Source organism: Pelodiscus sinensis, chromosome 6 (genome assembly GCF_049634645.1).
Source record: "Pelodiscus sinensis isolate JC-2024 chromosome 6, ASM4963464v1, whole genome shotgun sequence".
In the NCBI taxonomy this organism is placed as follows: Eukaryota; Metazoa; Chordata; order Testudines; family Trionychidae; genus Pelodiscus; species Pelodiscus sinensis.
In genome coordinates, this window is record NC_134716.1 from 84,461,397 (window position 1) to 84,487,996 (window position 26,600).

General features: G+C 42.3%; 1 protein-coding gene across 2 annotated transcripts in view; it reads right to left on the reverse strand.

The window, feature by feature from the left end:
- Positions 1-1,741: 1,741 nt before the first annotated feature.
- The window catches only part of CERT1 (ceramide transporter 1), a 131,163-nt gene continuing 106,304 nt past the window's right edge, over positions 1,742-26,600 (reverse strand). For both annotated transcript variants that reach the window (XM_006124267.4, XM_006124266.4), the window contains 7 exons: positions 17,983-18,078; positions 13,840-13,972; positions 13,661-13,731; positions 12,499-12,627; positions 11,897-12,026; positions 9,254-9,390; positions 1,742-3,735 (listed from right to left, as the gene is read on the reverse strand). In XM_006124267.4, the coding sequence (XP_006124329.1) occupies positions 9,263-9,390; positions 11,897-12,026; positions 12,499-12,627; positions 13,661-13,731; positions 13,840-13,972; positions 17,983-18,078 (687 nt within the window). In that variant the 3' untranslated portion in view covers positions 1,742-3,735; positions 9,254-9,262. The remainder of the gene's footprint in view (positions 3,736-9,253; positions 9,391-11,896; positions 12,027-12,498; positions 12,628-13,660; positions 13,732-13,839; positions 13,973-17,982; positions 18,079-26,600) is intronic.

Genomic DNA, 26,600 nt, shown 5'->3' on the forward strand with positions numbered 1-26,600 from the left:
GAGGAAGTGGGTCTGGCCCACGAAAGCTCATCACCTAATAAACCATCTTGTTAGTCTTTAAAGTGCTACATAGTCCTGGTTTTTGTTTTGGCTACATTTCTATCACTAGTAGTTAAGAGCTTGTATGCACCACAGTTCTAAGAGCTATATCTTTCTTTGGGCCCAGTGCTATCAAATGGGTGTGACTGGAGGATGCAATTGATAGGAAAAAAAGAGTCAAACAATCATAGAAATGCAAACAAAATGGTAACCAGCAAGCCACATGCTTCATAAACAACAGTTTAGCAGACGCTTGGGAGAAAGAGGTGCACTTGGTACAGGAACAAGGAGAAGGCAAAGAAAGGTAAGTTTAAACAAGTAATCCCCAAACTATAGGGCATGCCCTCTAGGTGCACAAAGAACATTCAGGGAGATGCGATGGAGCCAGGGTCATTTTGGCACAACTAATATAAATAAAACTCTCCAGTTAGATACAAATTCAAATTAAGTTACTTAAAAATGTCAAATAAGTATTTTAAAATCCTTCTCCTACTGAGAGTTTTAGAGTTATCGGTAAAAGAGAAAGTAACCTGTAACATCGTTTAACATGCCTCAGAGGAAATCTTATTTTACAAATCAATCCAATTTATCTTTGGATGTTTTCCTTAGGTGACCACAGTAAATGTAAAATAGCTATTCTACAACAGGCTAATTTCTTAGACCCCGGACTGAGAAATATGCAAGGTTTTGGTTGTTTTACTAAAATGTTATGCATGACTTTCTACTTCTTCAAAGTACTAAAATGTTAAAAATAACTACAAACCAGAACTATTTTTCATAATATTTTAATACTTTTTCCATTTTTTAAATACTGGTTTTTAATTTGTGATTGTAACATGGAAGAGCAAACTTTTAATTTTTAAAACTTACCAGGATCAGAAAGCTATCACAGGAGAAAGAGCTACACTCTATGCACTCACGTTACTAAGATGGTTTATGGTTTTGAGTCTGTGGATGAACAGTGGCAATTCAAATACACCTTAATCTGTACAACTGCCAAAAAATATTGGTGAAAGATGTTTATTGGACAATTTGATTTAAGAAAATCAACACAAACTTCAGATAAATCATCTCAGATCAATTAGGTAAAAGGTGATTTCCTCTCAAAAGGTGCAATGGCTTTTTTAAAAAGAAATTTATGAGATTATTCAGATTCAGAAAACTATTGAAGAATTTCTTTCCTCCATCCCTTCATTCCCAACAAAACTGTATCTAGTCATGGTGAAGATCTAATTTGGTGAGAGAGCCAGGTTCTCAGACAACGGAAGCTAAGGGACACTCGCATTTGAAGATGATTGTAGCATTCACTGATTTCTGAATATACTGAATTAAAATGAACCGATTTAACTTACAAAAATTACAGTATAGAATCGGGGGCTCATGGTCATCAACAGTACCTACCACATATGGTTACGGTGACATGTTAATTGGCAGAGAAAAGACCACATGTTTGACGGGAGAGAGATTAAAGGCCAAAAAGGTTTGGAGATCTCTTTTGGAAGAAAGAGAATAATGAATACTCAATAGTCATTTACACACGAGAAAAAGCCTACAGACTAAGCTTTTATTTGAAGAGGCAGTACTTTGAACCAGCTACTCTTTGCATATCCCATAAAAAGCTTCTTGTAACTCTGAGTGGGCAGGGCTAGCTGTAGTGGAGGATCAGTGTTTTTATCTAAAAGTAAAATGTATTCTTTACAAATATCTTTAGTGTAATTTTATTTACAGAATAAATTGCAAAAGTACATCACATTTAGTGCAAATGCAACTAATGATATTAAGATTTATATACCGCTTTGTAAACTTTCCATACGTTTGTAAAATAAAGCTATCCAATTAAATTAAGAAACAGTTACTTGCCTGTGTTGAATGATAGTTACCAGAAATGGCAAATAAGGAGTAATTTGTACTTTGGGCTTAGGACTTTTTGTAAAGTTCCCATTAGTGGCTATGGTGAATGAACCATTTTTCAGTTGATTGCAAAAAGATGAAACATTTGAGGTATAAAATTTTTAACATCACTATGTAAAATGCTTATGGTGATGTAGTAAACATGGATAATTTTAATCTTATTTGCCTTACTAGCATTACCATATAGGCACTTTTCTACATATTCAAATCAAACACAGAATGATTCTGTAATAAGGCATATTCCATGCACACCATTTAGAGGAAGGCAAACATAAGAGGAGAAAAAAGTTTTAGAGAGCATGAAATCTGCATGTATGTGTGTAACCATGTGATATATGTGTGTTTGCACCTCTCTATACAAAAAACTAAGACACAAGGAGTAATTTACTTACAACATTGTGCAGATAGACATTTATCAGCCAACTCTTCATTAAATTACTCTTACATAGTTCTCTCCAGGCACCTGCAATACTATATTAAATAAGACTTTAAGCTTTCTTTTGAAAAAAATATATCTGACATATACAAGTGCCCAAGAAATGCATCTGAATTATATCCATCTAAAGGACACCAAACGAGATGTCTACTCGAGTACTAGTCTCTGCCCCCAGAGTCCATTCCTCATGGCTATTTCCAGAGATCAAAGGCAGGCAGATATTTGCATTCAAGTTCTCACAGCAACTAAGGGGAACTTTTCATTTAGAATCTGGATTCTTATAGCTTTGTTAAGATTCTGATCAAGTAGTAAATATTAATGCAACTCAGATTTTCTAAACCTACCTCAGAGCATGGCTTACATTAAGATGAGACACAAAATTGTGCAGGACCAGGAAATAATGTACTCACTCTTGCAGACTGGGAATGTTGTCCTATGTAGTCCAATTTGCTTTAATAAATATTACAGGGTACCTTCTTGCCGTTTCATGAAACCTATAGTCCACATGTAACATAACATGGACAGATCACTGTTGTAGTTTTCAGGCACATTCTCACCCTCATATAGAATCTATCTAGAAATTTCTGAATAATGTTCAATAAATTCTGTAGCACATATTACATAACTAAAATACAATAGAAATATAAAGATCTGGGGAAAAATAAAGCTTTTTCACACTCTTCCTCCATCAGAACCAAAGGTCTTCATAGGAGTAAGACAACAGAAAAGGCAAAGTCATATGGATATTGACAGCCCTCAATTAAGAGACATTTTACATAAGATGATTCATTATAGAAACCAGCAGCAATGAACTATGATTGATTATACAAAGCAAAACAAAACCCCTGTCAAAAGATCACCTAGACTTTACTGCAAACCTGGAAAAAATACCACACGGGTTTTTGTGCATATAAAGCACATACAGTATGCTATATGTGCATTTTGTGTTTTGTGCTTTTTAGGCATGCACAAAACCAGAAAATTATGAGTGTCTTATGAAGGGCCACAGTAAACAAATGCTTTGCAAATTGTTTAAAATTGAAGCAATAATCCCAGTGGTGATTTAAAGTTTGTATTTTTCTCCTCTAAAGCAAGCAAATAAAAATATATCCATATACATGTATCAATACATGTATTTACAATTACACACTGATTCAGCAAGGAGAGCTAGCAGAAGACAGCTAGTGTTAGAAGTTCAGCCTCATGGTGTTGCAGCATTTCTTCACTTCAGAGCACGAAGCCTAGGTCTTGGGCCACAAAAAGACTGTAGATCCTATGTTCCAGCTTGGAGCTTCAATTTGGTTTATTTCTCCAACATGGAATGTTCACACACAGTCTTGTTCCAATCACTGTGGAAAGCATGGAAAGGACATAGCATAATACATTCAGAACACTAAAAAACAAGAAAGTTAGGAAACATTCTAAAAGTACAATTTAGAAACAATATCTTGTCGCCAAATTTTGCTTGTTTGATCACGGCCTACATTTTGATTCATACTTCAGACAGGCCTTCTGTAACTAAATGCCTCTAAAGCTAGTTGTGAGCTAAAATCTACAGGGACAAACTACCATTGCTGAAGAGCAGTGTTTCTCAACCTTTTTTTTATAAAATACCCCTTAAAAAACATAAGTACCCCCAATACCTATAGTTTTCAAACAATTTTTTTTCTACCATTGCAACACATTTGTTTAAACAACTTAATTGTAGCCGGGCGGGCGATGAAATTTTTGGGTGTAAAAAGTTCAAAAATAATAAAGGGCTGTAAAACTTAACAAAAATTCAGTTCTCCAAATTGCAGTTGTGTTGACTTACCCCCCCAGACTTCTCTTAAGTACCCCTCAGGGTACTCGTACCACTGGTTGAGAAACACTGCTGAAGAGGATCAAAGGACCCAGACTTCTAGGATTTTGTACCCTGAATGAAACCTAAGCAACAGGCAACCGTGAGACATCAGGACAACATACAAGTGAAAACCCACTGTCAATCCACCATAATACCAGGACTGCCAAATTTAGAATAAACTGCTGGCAATGTAGCGTTTTGGTATGACATATATAATGAAGCATATTGTAGTAATCTAAATCTAATATCACACGAGTACATACTAAAATATTCCAGTCAATAAAAGCCCAGATCTGCTAGTAATATAGCCAGACTGCCCTGAGAATGACTGAAAATTGGTTTCACATGCTGCTTTGTTTTGCTGATATTTAGCACATGCCATTTTGAATAGATAATTCAGTCAGATATAATTTATTTCCATGTACACCATAGATACTCACTCCCTATAACAGCGGTTCACAACCTTTTCCATATGGGGACCCATTTTGACAATTCAGGAAGACTTAGTGACCCAGGGCAATTCAAAAAATGTGTGAATGGCTCCTTAAGAGCCATCTGGGGAGACACCTGGTGACCTTTTTGAAATGTAACGGAGACCCATATTTGGGTCCCAACCCATAGGTTGGGAAACCCTGCCCTGTAAGGATACATATGTATCAAAGATAGTGAAAACTGAAAACTATACAGGAAGTCCCCGGATTACGTCAATCCGACTTAAGTCGGACCCCTAGTTACGAACGGGGGGGGGGCGCACAGCTAGTGCGGGGTGCCTCCCCCACTGTCGCCGCCTGTGGCGGCGTGGGGGGCACTTCCCCCAAGCAGACCAGGGAGACACGGAGCTAGCGCCTCCCTCCCCCAGCAGACCAGGGAGACGCGGAGCGGCTTTTCTCGCTGCGGAGGACACGGGCGGTGGGACCGCGGCGCATCTCGGCGGTTCCGCCGCCCGCGTCCTCCGCGGTGAGAAAAGCCGCTCCGCGTCTCCCTGGTCTGCTGGGGGGGGGGGGGGAGGCGCAGCTAGTGCGCCCCCCCCCCCCCCCGGCTCCCCAGCAGACCAGGCTTTTCTCACCGCTCGTCAGTTTCAGCAGCGGCTGACTTGGGAACACCTGGGGCAGAGCAGCTGGGGTGCTGCCGGGTTGGTCCTGCCGCACCAAGGGTCGGCGCTACCAGACCAACCTAGCAGCACTCCAGCTGCTCTGCCCCAGGCGTGTCCGATTCAGCTGCTGCTGGTCAGTTTCAACAGCGGCTGAATCTGGACGCCAGTTCCGACTTCAAATTCAACTTAAGAACAAACCTACGGTCCCTATCTTGTATGTAACCCGGGGACTGCCTGTACCCACCAAGACCCTTTGCATTTTATGACAATGCAAATCCCATTGGAACCACTTTAACACATCTTGAACCAGGGCTACCCTGCCAATGAGGCAATGTAAAAGAACAAGATGGTCCAGTAAAACCTTGATGGACATTGTATCAACTACTATGGTCTCTCAAAGTACATGCTTTGACTAATAGGTAGTGAACACTCCCAAAGAATACGCAGATAAACTCCTAGGCCAGTGGTCTCCAACCTTTTTACACCCAAGATCACTTTTTAAATGACCGACCAAGCCAAGATTAACCGCCCCGCCCCTTCCTTGAAGCCCCGCCCTCTCTATTATCCTCCTCTCCATCACTTGCTATCCCCAATCCTTATACTGCTGCTTTAAAAAAAATATATATTCTTCTGTAGGTAGAGGTTTTTCCAACATTTGGCCTGACTAGACTGGACCAAATGTCAGAAAAAAAACCCTTCTTTTGGAAGCCACCTTATTCCTTGTGGAAAGAGGAATATAGGGGTGACCAAAAGAGCCTGTTTGCTCTTCCACTAAAAAAGTGAAAGAACAAACGCAATCCTAGATTTAGAAGAGTTTTTCTGGGATATCTCCAGAACCCTGAAAAACTCCTGCAGTCTAGCTGGACCCTTGCTGTGTTGAGACAGGATGTGTAGTCTCTGGGGTGGGAATGAGGGATTTGGGTGTGGGAAGGGGTGAGAGGTGCAAGCTCTGGGAGGAAATCTGGATGCAGGAGGAGGTGGAGAAGGGGACACTGGCTCGGGGAGGGGGCTCCAGGCTGGGCAGTGTTGGGATACTAAGCTGCCACAGGCTTGCAGATGTTAGGGTGCAGGAATTTGGGTTGGGATATGTGGGGGGCTGAGGGCATGAGGTTCCAGTGTTTGATAGGCTCAGATCTAGGGTCTGGGGAAGGGGGAATGCAGGAATGGTTGTGGCCAGATGGGGGCTTGGACCCAATTGGAGGTTCGTTGGCCAGGATTCATTTTTAAATAAAATACTATGTTAAACACAAAAAAGTTTCTTCATTGTCTTTATTTATAAGACTGGCAGGGAACCTGCCTTGAGTCAAGGGTCACTGACCCATAGAAAAGTCATTCGGGAGCAGGGGACACAGTACTGGGGAGGAGTGCTAGTGGGTTCTGGAGCAGGGAACAGGGTGCCAGTGGGGGCAGGGGAGAGGGGGCAGGGTGCCAGGACAGGTTTCTGTAGTAGGAGACAGGGTGCCAGAAGGAACTGGTTTCTGCAGGGGGGCAGGGTGCTGGGGGACAAGTTTCTGCGGGGGGGGGGCAGGTTTCTGCAGCGGGGTGGGGGGGGGCAAGGGAGAGGGAACAGGGGGCCATGAGGGCGGGGGACAAGTTTGGGGCAGAGAAGAGGGAACAATGTTGGGGGCAGGGAGTTCCCTACACCAGCCACGGAGGGAAGCATCCGACCCGCGCTCCCTCCGGACTGACCGCAGGGCAGCCGGGTTGGAGCGAAGAGAAGCGGCTGCCCGGGCTGCCTATGGTGCTCAGCCAGGGTGCACCAAGGTCCACGTGGGCAGGCGCAGAGGGGAAGCCGCCCAATGAACTGGAGCGCGGTTCAGCTGCGCCTAGCTCCAGCTGTGCTGGAGCAAGCTTCCTGGGCTGAGCGCAGGGCAGCTGGGCGGAAGCGAAGAGAAGCGGCTTCCCGGCCAACTGGGCATAGCACTCAGCCAGGGTGCACCATGCTCCAAGTGGGCTGGCGCAGAGGAGAAGCTGCCTGGCCAGCTGGCTGTGGCCTTTAGCCCGGAGGAGGCTGAATCACGCTCCAGCTGATCGGGCGGCTTCCCCTCTGCGCCTGCCCACGTGGACCTTGGTGCACCCTGGCTGAGTGCCATGGCCAGTTGGCCAGGCAGCCGCTTCGCTTCGCTCCCACCCAGCTGCCCTGCGCTCAGCCCGGGAAGCTTGCTCCAGCACAGCTGGAGCTAGACTCAGCCTCCCTGGGCTGAGCGCAGGGCAGCTGGGCTGGAGGGAAGAGAAGTGGCTGCCCGGCCAGCTGGCCATGGCGCTCAGCTCAAACTCCATGTGGGCAGGTGCAGAGGAGTAGCTGCTGATCAGCTGGATTGCTGGGCAGCCTCTTTCAGCTGAAAGCCACAGTCATCTGGCTGGGGTGTTTCAGCCCTCCCGACCTCCCAGCTCCCACCATTCCTCGCAGCTACTCACCTGTGTTGTTGCTTGGTAAGTAGCTGCTCTTCCAGAGAGGAAATCTAATTGAACTGCATGCCTGCGCAGTACATTTACGAGAGGGCTCAAGAGCTACTCTTAGAGCCCCTGAGAGCTACCGGTAGCTCGCGATCTACTGGTTGGTGACCATGGTCCTAGGCTATGTCTACACTACAGGGTTATTGCGCAAAAACCAGCAGCGCGTCCACACCTCAAGTGCATTTTTGCACAAGAAAATGTACAGTAAAATGGCAGAACAGAGGGCTTTCTGCAGTGTAGGTTTACTTCTTTCTACAAGGAATAATTCCTTTCTGCACAGGAATACTTGCACAAAAAGGTGTGTGGAGATGATCAAAAGGGGTTTCGTGCGCAAAAAGAGCCTATTAGAAAAAGCACAGGTGCTCTAATGGCCATTCTGTGAATGGCAATCAGAATTTTCTTTTGTGCAAGAGTGTCCATGTAGTGTGGATGCTCTCTTGCACAAAAGCACATCGCTTTTGTGATACGCTTTTGAGGTGTGGATGCGATTTTGCACAAGTAGTTTTTGCGGAAGATATCTTCCATAAAAAGTGTCTTGCACAAAAACCCTGCAGTGTAGACAAAGCCCCACAGTTTGAATGTCAACGTTCAGTTTTTTACAAAAGTTTAAAATTCAGTACACTGTATTATCTTGTTCTAAAAGACACCAAATATTAACCTTTGGTTTGATTCTGGCAGATATTTGATGAAAAAGGAATAGTTGATCTTTTCTACTTGCATTTCTAGTTGACTAAAAATGAAATCTACAATCTAAGGCTGTGTCTAGACTGGCAAGTTTTTCCGCAAAAGCAAGTGCTTTTGCGAAAAAACTTGCCAGCTGTCTACACTGGCCACTTGAATTTCCGCAAAAACACTGACTTCCTACTGTCTGAAATCAGTGCTTCTTGCGGAAATACTATGCTGCTCCCATTCGGGCAAAAATCCTTTTACGCAAAGCTTTTGCACAAAAGGGCCAGTGTAGACAGCTCAGATTTGTTTTGCGCAAAAAAGCCCCGATCGTGAAAATGGCGATTGGGGCTTTTTTGCAGAAAAGTGTCCGTGCCAATCTAGACGCACTTTTCCGCAAATGCATTTGTGGAAAATCATGCCAGTCTAGACGAAGCCTAAATGTTTATAATGTCAACCTGTTTAATCCAATATATAGGTGATCCTATTATTCAAAGCATCTTGGTTTACTACATTTTCACTGAGGCCAAAAGATCAACCATAATTCAAAAATACATTTTTTAAATTTGTCCAAAGACTTTTTTGTAGGAAATCAACTAATCATATCCATATTATTTCTTTGTGTATAGAAAATACATTGGTTTATTATTAATTTCACTTAAGTGTATAGTTCAAAATATAGCTAAACTTGCAATAGCTGTGATAATTACTATAACAAACATTTCTAGATTATCTAGCTTTGTTTTGATTTTAATATTTAGAGGCACGTATACAGAAAGTAAAACTCAACAAAAAGTTCAGCACATACCTGTCAATACTAGAAGAAAATAGGCTTTCCTGCTGTTTTATCTTGCACATATGATGTAAAACGCTTCAGGAATTTGGGATATTCTCGTTTTGCCACTGCTCGTAACACTGAGGCTGGTGCCCAACCCCCAGGATTCACTAAAAATAAAGATAAAAGCTATACTCTAAAACAAAAGAAAAACTAAAACAAACACAAATATGACTGGACTCGCAAATACTCAACACTAATCCATTGACAAAACAAATTACTTATTTAACATTGATTATTCATCCCTTTGCAACCAGAATCAACATTTCTTGGTAACTACTAATTCAATAGTTATAAGGATATAAAATCCCGTGTAATTAGTTGGGGGGGGAGAGAATGGCCTGGGCTGTAGCAGCCCACCTCCACAGGCAGGAGCAGCTCTGGACACCCAGAGCAGCCTCTGCCAGCAATGTGCCCAGGCTGCGCCATGGACAGCTGCTCCAGATGCCATTAAGGGTGATGCTTAGCGGTTAATCTTTCACATCCCTAATGAGTGTCTGTACTAAGACTCCCTCAACACCTGTAATTTTATACCAATTGAAAGCTCTATTTCAGTTTACTGATCACATAGAATAGTGGTCCAACCTTTTCACACCCAAGATCACTTTTTAAATGTCAGGGCAAGCTAAGATCTACCTCATCCCTTCCCGCAAGACCCTACCACTTCCTTGAGGCCCCACTCTCTCCATCCCCCTTCTCTCCATCATTTGCTGTCCCCAGCCCTTACTTTCACTGGGTTGAGACAGGAGGGGCAGGCTCTGGGAGGGAATTTAGGTGCAGGAGGAGATGGAGAAGGGGATGCTGGCTCAGGGAAGAGGCTCCAAGCAGGAGAGGGCTGGGGTCAGGTGGAGGGTTGGGGTGCTGAGCAAGCTGCAGGCTTGTTGATGTGTGGGTGCAGGAGTTTGGGCTGGGGTGTATGAGGGGCTCAGGACACAAATCTGCAGTGTGGATGGTGCAGGAGTGTTGTGACAGAAGACTGGAGATGTGGGGGTGCAGGAGTTTGGGGATGTGAGGGGCTCAGGGTAGGGGGTTCAGGTGTATGATGCTCTCAGGATTAGGGTCTGTGGGGGATGTTATGACGCTTCAGCCAGATGGGGTCTTGGCCCCAACTGGGGGCTTGCTGTCCAGGCTTCATTTTTAAATAAAATATGATGTCCAACACAAAAACGTTTCAGCATTGTCTTTATTTATGGGAGGTGCAGGGAACCTGTTTTGGGCCAGGGGTCACTGACCTATAGAAAAATCAGTCGGGGACCACACAAGTGAGATGTTAAAAAAAATCCCTCCAAAACCCCCCAGACTTCACTGATGTGGCCCCAACTGGAGACTCCTCACTCCTCTGGCACTCCAGCCCCAAGTGGGGAGGGCGAGGGTAGGTAGAACTGAGGTTCAAGGCCTCAGGCCAGATTAACTCTTCTGGTGTTCCAGGGTTAGTAGATTTTGTGGGCCCTTCACTGCTTTGAGGTGGGGCCAAAAATGAGGGACCCAATGTGTGGGATAGGTTGCCAGTGAGTGAGATAGGGATGGAAGTGCAGAATCTAGGTGGAAGTTAGGGTAAAGGAGCAAGCTGGGGGTAGGCGTCTGGCCAGGAGGGAGAGAGCAGGGCCCAGGGTGCTCGTGGGGGATCTGGCACGGGAGCCGGGTGCTGGTGGGGATCTGGCTAGGGGGAGGGGGCAGGAGCAGCTCAGCTGGTACCGGGGGGGTTTCTAGGGACAAGGATCTCTGAGGCAGGATCTGCATAGGGTTGCCAGGTGTCCAGTATTCACCTGGACAGTCCAGTATTTTCGCCTCCTTTCCGGTAAAAAAAACAGAGAATACAGGACACCTAAAATGTCCAATATTTGATTTTTTCCCTGGCCAAGAGGCAAAAATTCCAGGCACCTGGCAATCCTACGAACACTCAGCGCATCCTCCCAGCCCCCAACACCCGAGAAGCCGTATCTGGCATGGAACTGAGGGACTCCCTCCTTCCCCCCACGCTGCAGGAGGCCAGAGCTAGCTCCATTTTTGCAGAAGGCTGTAGCACCAAAGTGGGCTCCTTGTTGGGGGTGGAGGGAGCAAGGGCAGGCTGGGAACACTGCCTTGCGATCAACTGGCAGTGTGCCCATAATCGACCAGCCAATCACGACTGACTGGTTGGTGACCATAGCTTTATAATATCCCCTACTAGAGATGTAAGTGACTAGTCGACTCGACTAGTCGCTCCCCCCCCCGCCCCTCGGTGTGTCTATCAGAGAGAGGCAGCAAGGGAGGGGGCAGTGCTGGGGGGCAGGGAAGGCAGTGGCACAATGGGAAACTGCTTCACACCCCACTTGCACTGGTTCCCACTGTGGGAGCTTCTGCTTTTGTGCTCAACCCTGCAGGGCTCTTGTACATTTCAAAAGCAGAAGTGCCACAGAGAGCATGGGGTGAGCAGGGACTCAAGCAGTCCATGCTCACCCGTGTTCTCTGTGGCACCCCTCCCAACGCTGGCTCTTTCAGATGTTGACTAACAGTTGATTCACAGATGTTGATCTAAAAATAAAAACAGGAAAACCCTGAAATCTTATTTTTTGCCAGCATTCATAACCTTCTATAAGTAAAGTAAAAAATGCTATATTGAAAAGCCATACATACCATTAGCTACATATGTAATCTTGCATAGGATATTGTCTCTGCTTATTTCCTTGTTCCCTTCTGGTGGGCTCACCAACGTCTGACAGATCATAGCAATGTTTATTTTGGCACGAACACATCGATTGTTCAGCTGCCAAGAAATTAAACATTTAACAAGTATTAAACAAAGTTTATATCCTCTACCAGCATTTCTATAATCTGAATGTCAAAATAATAATTACATTACAACAAGACTTAGGAGCTGCAATCAAGATTTGTACTAGGCAAGGCACAAAACAAGTAATAAAAGATAGCAATCTCTGCCCTCAAGAGCTTACAGTCTAGCTGGTAAACAGGATGTGACATTTGAATGAAATAGAAAAATGTGGTAAGGCTCAATGGGAGGAAGAGAGGGAGGAAAGAGTCCCAACTAAAAAGATCAGCTGTCCACTTGACTAACCAATACTAAAAGTGATGATTTGCAGGCATCAGAGCAAAGACAGATTTAAGGTAGCATTTAGAAGAGAACAAGGTGACAGCTTTATCAATTACAATGTATTTAATATTTTGAATTACAAAACTTCTGAAAGCACAGTTTGATAATATTAAGAGGAATTACTTACAGGGGCATTATCATGTTCCACAGAGAAGTTACAGACAATCCAAGTTTCAGGATCATTTTCACTGAATGCTGGTATCTTTCTAATAGCAGACAGATATAGAACATCCCGCTGAGAAGCTGGCCATACTCTCTGCAGGGAGAGAGTAAATAGAGGGGGAAAAGGGTAAAAATGGGAATGTTTACTGCCCAGATGTCAGCCTGAAGTAATCAATTAAACATCTGCCCAACTATTTGGCCAAACTCATATTGTTGTAGAGAAATTTGAGTTTGACAAAAAGAAGTAGAAAGTTTCTTCAAGCTCATAACAGTTGATAATCCATTTTCTTTTCAAAATATGGAGATATACCTATCTCAGAACTGGAAGGGACCTTGAGAGATCATTGAGTCCAGTCCCCTGCCCTCATGGCAGGACCAAGTACCATCCCTGACAGATTTTGCCCCAGGTCACTAAATGGCCCCCTCAAGGATTCAACTCACAACCCTGGGTTTAGCAGGCCAATACTCAAACCACTGAGCTATCCCTCCCTCCTGAAATATGAAACAGGATCTAAGCTACTAAAAGTATTCTTATGTTTGGTTCCAGTGCTCAATTTATGTTGACCACTCCAATTTAAACAGTTAATTATATGGGCATTCTGACAAACGTGTTTAGGAACTAGTTAAACAAGATTACAAAATGAATATTGTACTTGTAACACACTAGTTCAGAACATGTAACCTTGTGAGTTCTCTCAAACTGCGCGGTCAGTTACAGCCAGGACTATCCTCAAATAAAAACCCACTGTTACAGGAAGTGATCTTGATGACTCAGGACTCTTCCCGAGTCAGCAGTGATCCAATGCTCCAACATGCCATTAGAGAAGCTGATGGAGGTGCTATTATTTTAAAAAGATGAAAAAAAGGCTTAGACCCTAAAGGCTCCATAACATACATGCAAGACTAATTGTGATATTTTGTTATCTTTGTTAAATTCAAAATTGAGGAAACAAATTGGGTACAGAATTTTTCACTTCCTATCCTAAATTTGTGTATAGTGCTTTTAAATAGTTGCCATGTTTCACAATAGAGGGGACTATATTTAACGAAAGCTATAGCAGTTTCTGCGTTAAGTGCTTTGGAATCCTTTGGAATGTTTTGGATGTCAGATAATGACAGATTATTACCTTATGTGTCTGGTAAATGATGATTGCATTATCTGCTAAAGTTTCCACAACATGGAAATTTTCAATGGTTGCTAAAAATAAAAGAATTAGATCAGTGTACAAGCACAAACACACATCAATTAAATAAAAGTTTTAAACACTCAGACCAACAGCCATGACTGAAGAAAGTGAGTCCTTACTTTCCCAATCATTACGAACATCAACATTCCAGAAGTACTGGCAGACCTCGTGCCCCGTAACACCTTTAACTGCATGTGTGGCTTTCAAAGGATCTAGGACTATTCCATTTTCTTCCACCTCTCTTCTGTACACCTTTGGGCAAATACAAAATAGTACAAAAGAAATGCACAGTGGAAAATGCTAAAACTGCTTTGAATATTTGTGCTTCGGCTTGAGGATCTAATTTGACAGTCCATTTAAAATAAAGTTACATTAAACAGCAATAAAAATGACTGAACAAATCCTAGGCAAAGTGGATTTAACTTGCTCTCCCCCAAAAACGCATGCTATTTCAATTGTTAATATTTTAACTGGAAGGCATAAGGATCTTGTGCAAAAAGGGTTTTTTGCGCAAAAATTAAACATCCACACTGCTTCTTTTTGCGCAAAAACCCCTTGCGCAAAAACAGACCGAAAGATTATGCAAATGAAGAGTGAGAAAATGCTAATCCGTGCTTCATTTGCATTGCCTCTTGTGGCAAAAAAATCACAGTGTAGCCATAGCCAAAGAGACACAGAGAGAAAGGGAAAATAAAAAAGTTATTTAAGAGTATATTATGAAATATTTAAAAGTGACCATCTAAACAAGAGCCAGAGTCAATCCTGTCTTACAACACATTCAGAATTATCAGAGGACCTTACAAGGATGTCCACACTAACCAGGCTATTTGGAATATTCAACAGAGTTGGAAACTAATTTGCTTTCGATAGCACCATAGATAGATTTGCTTTACATAGATTTGCATTACTGTAATATTTCAGTGCTAGCTCTGGTGTCTGACAGGATAGGGTTCAATTTTCTGGTCATCTACAGATGAAAATGTTTTCCCCGCTCCTACTATAGATATCTTTACATCTACTACCAGGATGGAGTCCAAGAGGACCCAAAGACTTACGTGGAGAATGGATGTCCTAGACAAAAAGAAAATGTCAGACACAAGCCTGCTGTTAAACTAACATTTAATAATTAGGGGTGAATATCCCAACCCTGAGCCTGGTTACTGAGGAGCATTTAGTACACATTCAATTTTCATTTCTTTTTCCTTCCATAGTGTGAAGACATAGGGCAAAGAATCCTTTAGTTAACTGACAATCTGATACATCTACTTGAACAGCAATCATTATATTCCCTAAATCTTTAGGAAGAAGAAAAAATGAGTAGCAACTTTGGAGGAGTTATGAAATGGGAATGTCATGTCAGCTTTTCAATATTGAATTGTTACCAAAAAAAAGCAGTAATTACGTTTACTAAATTAAATCCATATTTTGTTAATTCCTCTCAAACTGAGAGAACTGTGCCCATTTCTGGAAATATGTGGACAAACTGGCAAGAGTCCAGAGGAGAACAACAAAAATAAGAAGATATAGAAAATCTGACTTATGAGGAAAGGTTTAAAAAAAATGAGCATGTTTAGTTTGGAAAAAAGAAGGAGGGGACGGGACCAGATAACAGTCTATCAGTAAGTTTAAGGGCTGTTATGAAAAGGATATTGATTAATTATTCCCCATGTCAAGTGAAGGTAGGACAAGTAGCAATGGGCTTAATCTGCAGCAAGGGAGATTTAGATTAGTTAAATTTAAGAATACTTAATTTTTGGAATAGACTTCCAAGGGAGGTTATGGAGTCTCTATTATTGATAGTTTTTAAAAACAAGTTGGACAAACACCTGTCTGGGATGGTCTAGGTTTATTTGGTCCTGCCTCAGTGTACTGGATGACTTCTCAAGTGATGGTTTCTGGATCAGAGAGCCGGGAGCCTAAGGGCAGGAGGGCTAGCTGGGGCAATAGGGTCAGCAGCCCAGCTCGGGGCAGCACAAGACCAGGGCTGGAGCCCTGCAGCAGCTTCTAGCAGCCCGTGGCAGTGCAGGGTTGGAGTCCCCCAGCAGCATGGGTTGGTGCGGGGCTGGAGGCCCGCAGCAATCCCTGGGAGCTCAGGGCTGTGGTTGGAGCCCTGTGGCAGCGCAAGACCAGAGTCCCCTAGCAGCTTCCTAGAGTGCAGAGCCGGAGCCCCACAGCAACCCCGGGCCCAGAGCCCCTGCAGCTGCCCACAGATGTGTGAGGCTGGTGCCCCACAGCAGGAGCTGGAACCTCTGCTGCCCAGAAAGCTGGCAGCAGCTGAGCAAGCAGCCCAGCCAACTTAGAGGTGGAGGGGGGCAAGGCAGGATGCCTGCTGGGGCAGCAGGCAACGGGCTTGGGAGCTGATGGCAGGAAACCTCCACTGGTCCGGCCAATTATCTTGTTTGGGGCGGGACAGGTCCGGATGGTGCTGGACGATGGAGATCCAGCCATATTGCAAGGCATCACCATAACTGAGACTATGTTGCACCCTCACAAGGAACTGCAGTTACAGGTAAGTAGCCTTCATTTAGTGTGCATAGGGTCCACATGGACAGTTAGTTCACACCCCTGCTTGCCACAAAATGTTTGTGTACAAGCCCCTCTTCTAGATGTAAAGGATCTGGATATACTTACCTTTGGTGTCACAGAAGCATAGAAATGTAGCACTAGAAGTGCAAATGATGGATTTTGCCAGACCAGAGAATGCCAGGTTTTGGAGATACAACCTGTAAAACCTTCTTCTAGCACTGTCAGCTAAAGGGGTCTCTCCACTCCCCGGCTTAAAAGCCGGTTCTCCCCAGCGCCGTCTCCACAGGGGGGGGCAAGGGAAGTAGGGGTGTAGCAGGGACTGGGCGATTAATACATTTAAAAATCAGAAGTGCAGTGGGGGACATCAGTTGTACTGGCTTGTGCCGGATTCCCCCTGCTGCACTTCAGCCTTTTAAAATGTATTAAGAGCCTGCTTGGCTCTTAATACATTTAAAAGGCAAAGCCACAGCGGGGCCATCTCCTGGGGCCGGGAGCTAGCCCTGCTGTGGCTGCCCTGCTTATCAACTAATCAACTAGCTAGTCGATGCAAAATCCGTTGATTAGTTGATTGAGCTAAATTTAACATCCCTAGGTAAGATCCTAGAATCCTGTGACCTTTAGCTTTGCTGCATGCCTCCTGATGGTCACAGCAGATACCACATCTATACTGCAATTAAGTAGTCCTTTTGCCTGAGTGAGTCACTTGGCACAGGCCAATTACAGGTATCTATCTGCAGTTCAGACCTACCAGTACACCCTAGATTGGAGGATTGATTGAATCCAGAGACTCTAGCATTGTGCTTTCTTGAGAAGAAAGAATTCCAAAAGGAGTCTCTGCTTATCCTTGTGGGCTTCAGAGAAAAGGTCTGAAACTGAACACCCAGAATGCAAATGTCCTTCTCTCAAACTTTTGAGGCTCAGTGTGCACAAGGTCGTCAGATGCTACGAAGACAGCTAGACAGAAAGCACATTCTTATGCCCCATCATCTTCTGCTTCTTCAATTCTACCATAACTGAGGATGTCACTAACTATACTAACAAAGCTAACACTAAGAGGAGAAAGGTTTTGACTCCAAAGACATCAAAAACATTCACATCCTCCTTCCAGGCATGTGCATGGAAGGAACCAAGGTAGGGAGAGTGTTACGCCTGCATGTAGGCTTCCTTCAGACCATCAGTACTACCAAGGAGAGGGGTGCATGACACTGCTAGAAGGTGGTTCTACTGCAAGGCATCACGAAGTGTTGCAGTACTCATAAGTGTGTATATGCAAAACCATTGAAAGAAATAGATTTTCTTAATATTCTTTGACATAGTCCCATTTCAATGAAGACTAGATGAAAAGCATTAACAAAACTTTTAATGCGTATCAGCATAATCCACACAGTTTGTGGCATTCTAGTGTGGGGTAGATTCAAACCCCAGCTAGCTAAAGCCAGTCTAATATGGAACCTTCAGTAAGAGAAGGTGATTAGGTAAAGTCACCTCCCTTAGCAAAGGAATGAAATGTCTGGTATAAAGTTACAAAGAATATTGTATGTACTTAAAAGATATAAAATAGTTAGACAGACAGACCCTTACTCCATTAGTCATGTTTTAAATCTATGTAATTACATGTGGACTAAGGTTATAAAAATACAGCCCTGTATCAGCATTAATGTTACAAAGACAGATTTCAGTACCATTTAATATAGATTAAAAAAAAGTTATAATATATTGTGCGACAATTTATTTACCTTCATTTCACCTTCTTCTACTACCAACTGCCAATTGGCATCTCCTCCGACATCTTGTAAAGAATAAGTCATGTGATTCTGCACCATCTCTTCTACCTGTAAAGAAAAAATGAAACAATTATAAAGCGTTCCTGCTAACCCCCTTGCCAAGACATTTAGGGCACTGCACAATAATATCAGAAATCACTATAAAGTATTAGCAATGGATCTAGTGCAAGAGCTGGACAAAGAAACGCACACACAACCAGTGAAGGTTAAGTTAGCAAAGACCTTGCTGCATTCAGAACCAAAAGCAAAACTCATCTCTAATAAAGTAAATTCTATCTACAAGCTTTTCCCACCCACCCCATCTCTCTCAACACATCTTTAATAGGTGGACTAACTATTCAAGTTTTTACTTCTACCTATGGGGAAGGAAAAGGTATTAACTCTATTATAATATTTAAGAGGTGATCTGGTCCTATAGAGATAGTGGCCATTAGAACAGCCATAGTGAGTCAGATCAAAGGTCCATCTAGCCCAGTATCCTGTCTTCCGACAATAGCCAATGCCAGGTGCCCCAGCAGGAATGAATGAAACAGCAAGTCAAGTGATCCCTCACCCTTTCACCCATTCCCAGCTTCTGACAAACAGAGGCTAGGGACACCATTCCTACCTATCCTGGCTAACAGCCATCTTCACAACAACCTTCTGGCAAGGAGTTCCTTCCACAGGTTTACTGTGCACTGCATGAAGAAATACTTCCCTTTGTTTGTTTTAAACCTGCTAACTATTACCTCTCTCTTGTGTTATGGGAACAAATAATTTTTTCCATATTTCTTATTTACTTTCTCCACACCAGTCATGATTTTATAGGCCTCTATCATATTCCCCCTTACTCTCCTCTTTTCTAAGATGAAATTCTAATTCCTAGTCTTTTTAATCTCTCCTCATATGGCAGCTGTTCTGAACTCCTAACCATTTTAGTTGCCATTAAAGGATAAACAGAATCACTGCACACTGAAGTGCAGAATTTTTTATCATTTACGTCAAACAACAAAGAGAATTTAAGAATCTCAGCAATAAAACCAAATCAAAGCCACCAGTTTCCTACTCTAAGGGTATGTCTACACTTGCCCCCTAGTTCGGACCTGGGAGGCAAATGAAGCACACTGAAGTCGCTAATGAAGCGTGGGATTTAAATATCCCGCGCTTGATTAGCATAGTCGTGGCTGGTCGCCATTTTAAAATGCCGGTAGCCCGAATTAACTCACCGTGTATAGACGCGGTAGTCCAATCCAAAACCCTTCCCTCGAGTTAATTGTTACTCCTCATTGCACTAGGAGTAACAGTTAATTTAAGGAAAGGGATTTGGATCGGACTACCGCATCTATACACGGTGAGTTAATTCGGGCTACCGGCATTTTAAAATTGCGACCAGCCACGACTATGCTAATCAAGCGCGGGAAATTTAAATCCCACGCTTCATTAGCGACTTCGGTATGCTTCATTTGCCTCCCTAGTCCGAACTAGGGGGCAAGTGTAGACATACCCTAAGAAAGTTATATCATATTGTAGGCATTTAGAGGTCCCAAAAGATTATGGGCTGCAGTGAAGGAAAACCAAGTATGAATGAACACCTAGTATTCTCTATTAGTACAAGCTGCTATGGTTTTTCAGTTGCATCCTGGGTTGGCGGCTGATTTAAAGGGACACTGTCAATTAGTTTAATCTCCAATATGCTTGCATGCCATAAAATAAGATGCAAAAACTTCATTAATGTATCATCTTTTAAAAATATTTTAAACATTTAAAAAACTGCTTGCTGTATGTGAATTACTGTGGTCTTCAGAAAAATGTATTTAATATACATTCATTTCTTTTTAACTACATAAATACTACCATATTTGTATGCCTTCAGTCTGAATCAAAAGCATCCATTAAGTATATGGCAGTGGGGTATGAACAGGGTTGAAAGGGACACATTTATAGTGTCTGCCATGGAGTATAGATGCCAAATCCTGTCAGATCACATTTTCAAATCTGCTTTTTCAATTGAAATTATGATCTGTGATAATTATGACAGAAAGAAAGAATATTACATGTTACTCCACAGACATGTTTTATAACTCAGGCATGAAAGTTACCCTCCTGTGGACCTGGGCAACAGATTTCTTAAACACGATTCCTTCCCCTCTTCTCTCTACAGCATTGTCTACAACCTCCAAATGAGCAGAATTTCTAAGTAACCGTTCTTTAAACCATCTAAGATAGCTAGAAATTCTTCTAGAGTAATAGAATCTTTACTGGATTTAAGAAATTAATTAGGCTTTGCCTAATTAGGTTTTTTAAAATAGTTTTGATGGCTATGTTATTTAGGGTTTTTTAATCCTTTTAACTTTTCACAATTGTGGAAAATTGGGGAGCTGGGGTCTGAAATTTATTATTGAATGACAGTAGTGTAGTAGTAACACCACCAAGATGAAAGAACTTAAAAGCTTTATAAAACTCTTAAAACACATTGTCAATGTCTTGAGTTCAAATACCAGTACACTGTTTGAACTGTTCATTGCAGTTTTTCTGTTCATAGCTATTAAAACACCCTTTCTAGCAGCCACTTCTCACAGTGTAGTGATAGAAATGTAGCCGTGTTAGTCTGGTGCAGTTGAAACAAAAAAACAGGACTATGTAGCACTTTAAAGACAAACAAGATGGTTTATTAGGTGATGAGCTTTCGTGGGCCAGACCCACTTTCTCAGATCAAGTAGTGGAAGAAAATTGGCATAGAATCATAGAATAATAGGACTGGAAGGGACCTCGAGAGGTCATCGAGTCCAGCCCCCCACCCTCAAGGCAGGATCAAGCTCTGTCTACACCATCCCTGACAGATGTCTATCTAACCTGTTCTTAAATATCTCCAGAGAGGGAGATTCCACCACCTCCCTTGGCAATTTATTCCAATATTTGACCACCCTGACAGTTAGGAATTTTTTCCTAATGTCCAATCTAAACCTCCCCTGCTGCACTTTAAGCCCATTACTCCTTGTCCTGTCCTCAGAAACCAAGAGGAACAAATTTTCGCCTTCCTCCTTGTGACACCCTTTTAGATATTTGAAAACCGCTATCATGTCCCCCCTTAATCTTCTTTTTTCCAAACTAAACAAGCCCAGTTCATGAAGCCTGGCTTCATAGGTCATGTTCTCTAAACCTTTAATCATTCTTGTCGCTCTTCTCTGTACCCTTTCCAATTTGTCCACATCTTTCTTGAAATGTGGCGCCCAGAACTGGACACAGTACTCCAGCTGAGGCCTAACTAGTGCAGAGTAGAGCGGCAGAATGACTTCACGAGTTTTGCTTACAACACACCTGTTGATACAACCTAGAATCATATTTGCTCTTTTTGCAATAGCATCACACTGTTGACTCATATTCAACTTGTGGTCCACTATGACCCCTAGATCCCTTTCCGCCATGCTCCTTCCTAGATAGTCGCTTCCCATCTTGTATGTATGGAACTGATTGTTCCTTCCTAAGTGGAGCACTTTGCATTTCTCTTTATTAAACCTCATCCTGTTTACCTCTGACCATTTCTCTAACTTGCTAAGGTCATTTTGAATTATGTCCCTATCCTCCAAAGAAGTTGCAACCCCACCCAGTTTGGTATCATCTGCAAACTTAATAAGCGTACTCTCTATCCCAATATCTACATCATTGATGAAGATATTGAACAGTACGGGTCCCAAAACAGACCCTTGAGGAACTCCACTTGTTATCCCTTTCCAGCAGGATTTAGAACCGTTAACAACAACTCTCTGACTACGGTTATCCAGCCAAGGATATATAGGCATGACCATAATATAACGGGATTTGTTGCAAGGTTCCAGGGTTGGTATTAGCGTGGTATGTCCTGTGGTGGTTGGTAAGAATGTTGGGAAGGTTATCAATGTTTTGTAGTTTACTTAGGAAGTCAGTAGTATCTCAGAGATAACTGGGGGTGTTGGTTGCACAGGCATTGAAAAGAGAGTCTACACAGCTGGATAAACCAGTAGTGAGCATGCCGATACCTGAGATGATGGAACGTCCAGGGATTCCAGGTTTATGGATTTTGGAAAGCAGATAGAACAATCCTGGTCAGGGTTCAGAAGGTGTTTCTGTGTGAATTTGTTCAATAAACTACAACCTATACTGGAACAGGATACTAAACTCCGAGAGGCTCTGGGAGACGGACTCAGTCTCCTATAGACAACCACCTAACCTCAAGATGATTCTTACCAACAACCACAGGACATACCACACTACCACCAACCCTGGAACCTTCCCTTGCAACAAACCCCGCTGCCAGCTTTGTCCACATATTCACTCTGCTGATACCATTATTGGATCTAACCAATTGAGTTATAAGATCAAGAACACATATTCCTGCTCATCCAGAAATATAATTTATGCTATCATATGCCAAAAGTGTCCATCTGCTATGTACATTGGACAAACGTCTCAGACACTTCTCCAAAGAATCAATGCCCACAAAACAGTTATTAGACAGGATCACAAAGAAAAAACAGTTTCTTGCCATTTCAACCAAAAAGGGCATTGTCTCAACGACTTGATTACCTGCATCCTGCTTTAAAGACATTTTAACACCAGACTTGAAAGAGAATCCTCTGAACTGTCATTCATGCTTAAATTTGACACTTTACACCTAGGTCTGAACGAAGACATTAACTCTTACCCATTACAAAGATAGCTTCCCCAATTATAACCTCTACTATCATTAGCTCCCCTCCTCATCCCCCTTCTGTTCTGAAATTTGATTTGTCCTTTTCATATGTGTTCATTTTTTTGATTGTATCCTTTGGTATTTTTGGTCATGCCAATTTTCTTCCAGTATTTGATCTGAGGAAGTGGGTCTGGTCCACGAAAGCTCATCACCTAATAAACCATCTTGTTCGTCTTTAAAGTGCTACATAGTCCTGGTTTTTGTTTCTCACAGTGAGAGAGAACTGGGAGCCTTATTGCTAGAATCTAAGTACTTCCACAGTGAAAGGAATCAATTTAGTCTTAGCTCCCAGAAGTAACATAGCATTCCACAGAACTCAGAAAACAGAGGTCTACTGGTACTAATTAGCTCCCGGTTCACTGTTCTTTACAAGCTACTCTTGTGTCAGACCTGACAAACTCATACAACACTTTCATGTTATCTGTGAAGGGTAGCATGTGAAGTCTGTACTGACAGCACATAACTTATCAAGATTCACAGATTTTTGTACAGATATTTAAGAAATAATGTAACAGATTGGTTAATTTAGTGTGGCAGGCTTTAATTAACTTTTTCTTTCCTGTCCCGGTTGAACTTGACAGGTAAGTCCAGAACATGGAGTCCTGGATGAGTGGTTGGAATCTGGAAGGGAACATGGATAATCAAAGTTGGGGCAAAGAAGAGACAAGAGAGAATATAGATAGGAAAGGTAATAAGCGTCTTAGAGTTTAGTATACTAATGCAAGGATAGGGAATAATCTGGAAGAACTAGAAGTTTTGGAGGATAACCATAATTACAATATAATTGGCATCGAAGAGACTTGGTAGGATGATTCATGTGACTAGACTACTGATACAAAAGGGAACAGCTTGTTCAGGAAGGAAAGGCAGGAGGGAAAGGGAGCAGGAATTGACTTGTGTATCAAAGCTCGCACTGAGGAAAAGACAGAAGTGGGAGGCAGACCTACTGATAGTCTCCAGGCAAGGATAAGAGAGGTAAAAAACAAGGATGATGTCATTTGAGGGTCTGCTACAGATCCCCTATCCATGAAGAAGGGGTGGATGAAACTCTTATTAACAAAATAATTCAAAATACAGGACTTTGTGGCGATGGGGGGATGCCAACTACCCAAACATCTGTTGGAAAAATGATACAGTACAAGACAGATCATCCAACAAGTACTTGGAGACACTTTTTATTATAGCAGGTGAAGAAAGCAATTAGGGGAAAGGCTGTTCTAGATCTGATTCTGAGAAATCGATAGAAGACTGGTAGGAAGATATCCTGGTTACTATGGGACTGTAAAGAAGGATGTATGTAGCCACAATTGAACTGTGTCCTTGAAGACAACTGTGTTAGGTGATTCTAAAGTAAGGGCTTGGATTGGCAAGACTCTTCTGGCAGTAAAAATGGCCTCAATGAAAGCCACCTTCCAGGACAGGTACAGCAGAGAGTGTTGCCAGCAGTTAAACTAAGAGACGGGGGAAAGCCGATTGGTGCAGAGAAGCACGTAAATCGGATGAAAACTTCTCTTAGAGGAGAATCCATTGATAGAGATTCTCTAGGCTATAGTCAGAAAGAGGAGGGGAGAGGACAAACAATAGCCCAGAGCAGACAAACAACCACATATAAAAGAATCCAATGCATCAGGGAAGGGCAGACAAATAAACAGTGGCAATATTTTAAAGTGCTTCTAAACAAACGTTAGGAGTCTGACTAAGAAGAAGAGTGAACTAGAGTACCTCGTATTAAAGGAGGATATTGACATAATAGGCATCACTGAAACCTGGTGGAATGAGGAAAATCTGTGGGACACAATCATACCGGGATATAAAATATATCGGAAGGATGGATCAGGCCATGTAGCTGGCAGAGTGGCACTGTATGTGAAAGATAACGTAGAATCAAATGAAATAAAAATCTTAAATGAATCAACATGTTCAATAGAATCACTATGGATAGTAATTCCATGCTCCAATAAGAAGAATTTAGCAGTAGGGATATATTATTGACCACCTGACCAGGACAGCGATACTGATATTGAAATGCTAAGGGAGATTAGAGAGGCTACCAAAACAAAGAACTCTATAATAATGGGGGATTTTAATTACCCCCATATTGACTGGGCACATATGTCACCTCAGGAAGAGAAGCAGAGAGAAAATTTCTCAATGGCTTAAATGACTGCTTCGTGGAGCAGCTGGTACAGGAACCCACAAGGGGAGAGGCAATTCTCAATTTAGTCCTGAGTGGAGCGCAGGATCCGGTCCAGGAGATAACCATTACAGGACCGCTTGGGAATAGTGACCATAATATAACAACATTTAACATTCTTGTGGTGGGAAGAACACCTCAGCAGTCCATCACTCTGGCATTTAATTTCAAAGAGGGGAATTACACAAAAACGAGAAGGTTCATTAAAAGGAAATTAAAAGGCACAGTAACTAGAGCCAAATCCCTGCAAGCTGCATGGAATCTTTTTAAAGACACCATCATAGAGGCCCAACTAAAATGTATACACCAAATTAAAAAACATAGTAAGAGACCTAAAATAGAGTCATCATGGCTTAACTACCATGTAAAAGAAGCAGTGAAGTACAAAAAGGCATCTTTTAAAGAAGTGGAAGTCCACTCCTAGTGAGATAAATAGAAAGGAACAAAAACTGTCAAATCAAGTGTAAAAATGTAATAAGAAAAGCAAAAAAAGATTTTGAGGAACAGCTAGCCAAGAACTCAAAAAGCAATAGCAAAATGTTTAAGTACATTAGAAGGAGGAAGCCTGCTAAAAAACCAGTGGGTCCCCTAGACAATCGAGATACAAAAGGAGCAATCAAGGACGATAAAGCCATTGCGGATAAACTAAATGATTTCTTTGCTTCAGTCTTCACGGCTGAAGATGTTAGGGAGATTCCCAAATCCGCACCATCCTTTGTGGGTGATGAATCTGAGGAACTGTCCCGGATTGATGTGTCATTAGAGGACTTTTTGGAACAAATAGAAAAACTTAACATTAACAAATCATTGGGACCAGATGGCATTCATCCAAGGGTTCTAAAAGAACTCAAATGGGAAATTGCAGAACTATTATCTGTGGTTTGTAACCGATCCTTTAAATCAGCTTCTGTACCTAATGACTGGAAGGTAGCCAACATGACACCAATATTTAAAAAGGGCTCTAGAGGTGATCCCGGCAATAACAGATCAGTAAGTCTAACTTCAGTACCGGACAAATTAGTTGAAACAATAGTAAAGAATAAAATTGTGAAGCATGTAGAAGAACATAATTTGCTGGACAAAAGTCAACATGGTTTCTGTAAAGGGAAATCATGTCTTACTAATCTATTAAGAGTTCTTTGAAGGGGTTAAACATGCAGGCATGGGGGAATCCAACAGATATAATATACTTAGGTTTTCAGAAAGCCTTTAACAAGGTCCCTCACCAAAGGCTCTTGTGTAAATTACATGGCCATGGGATAAGAGGGAAGGTCCTTTCATGGATTGAGAACTGGTTAAAAGACAGGAAACAAAGGGTAGGAATATATGGTAAATATTCAGAATAGAGAGGGGTAACTAGTGGTGTCCCCCCAGGGTCAGTCCTGTTCAACTTATTCATAAATAATCTGGAGAAAGGGGTAAGCAGTGAGGTGATAAAGTTTGCGGATGATACCAAACTGTTTAAGATTGTCAAGACAGAAGCAGACTATGAAGAACTTCAAAAAGATCTCACCGAACTGAGTGATTGGGCAACAAAATGGCAAATGAAATTTAATGTGGATAAGTGTAAATTAATACACGTTGGAAAAAATAACCCCAAGTATACGTATAGTATGATGGGGGCTAATTTGGCTACGACAAATCAGGAAAGATATATTGGGAGTTATC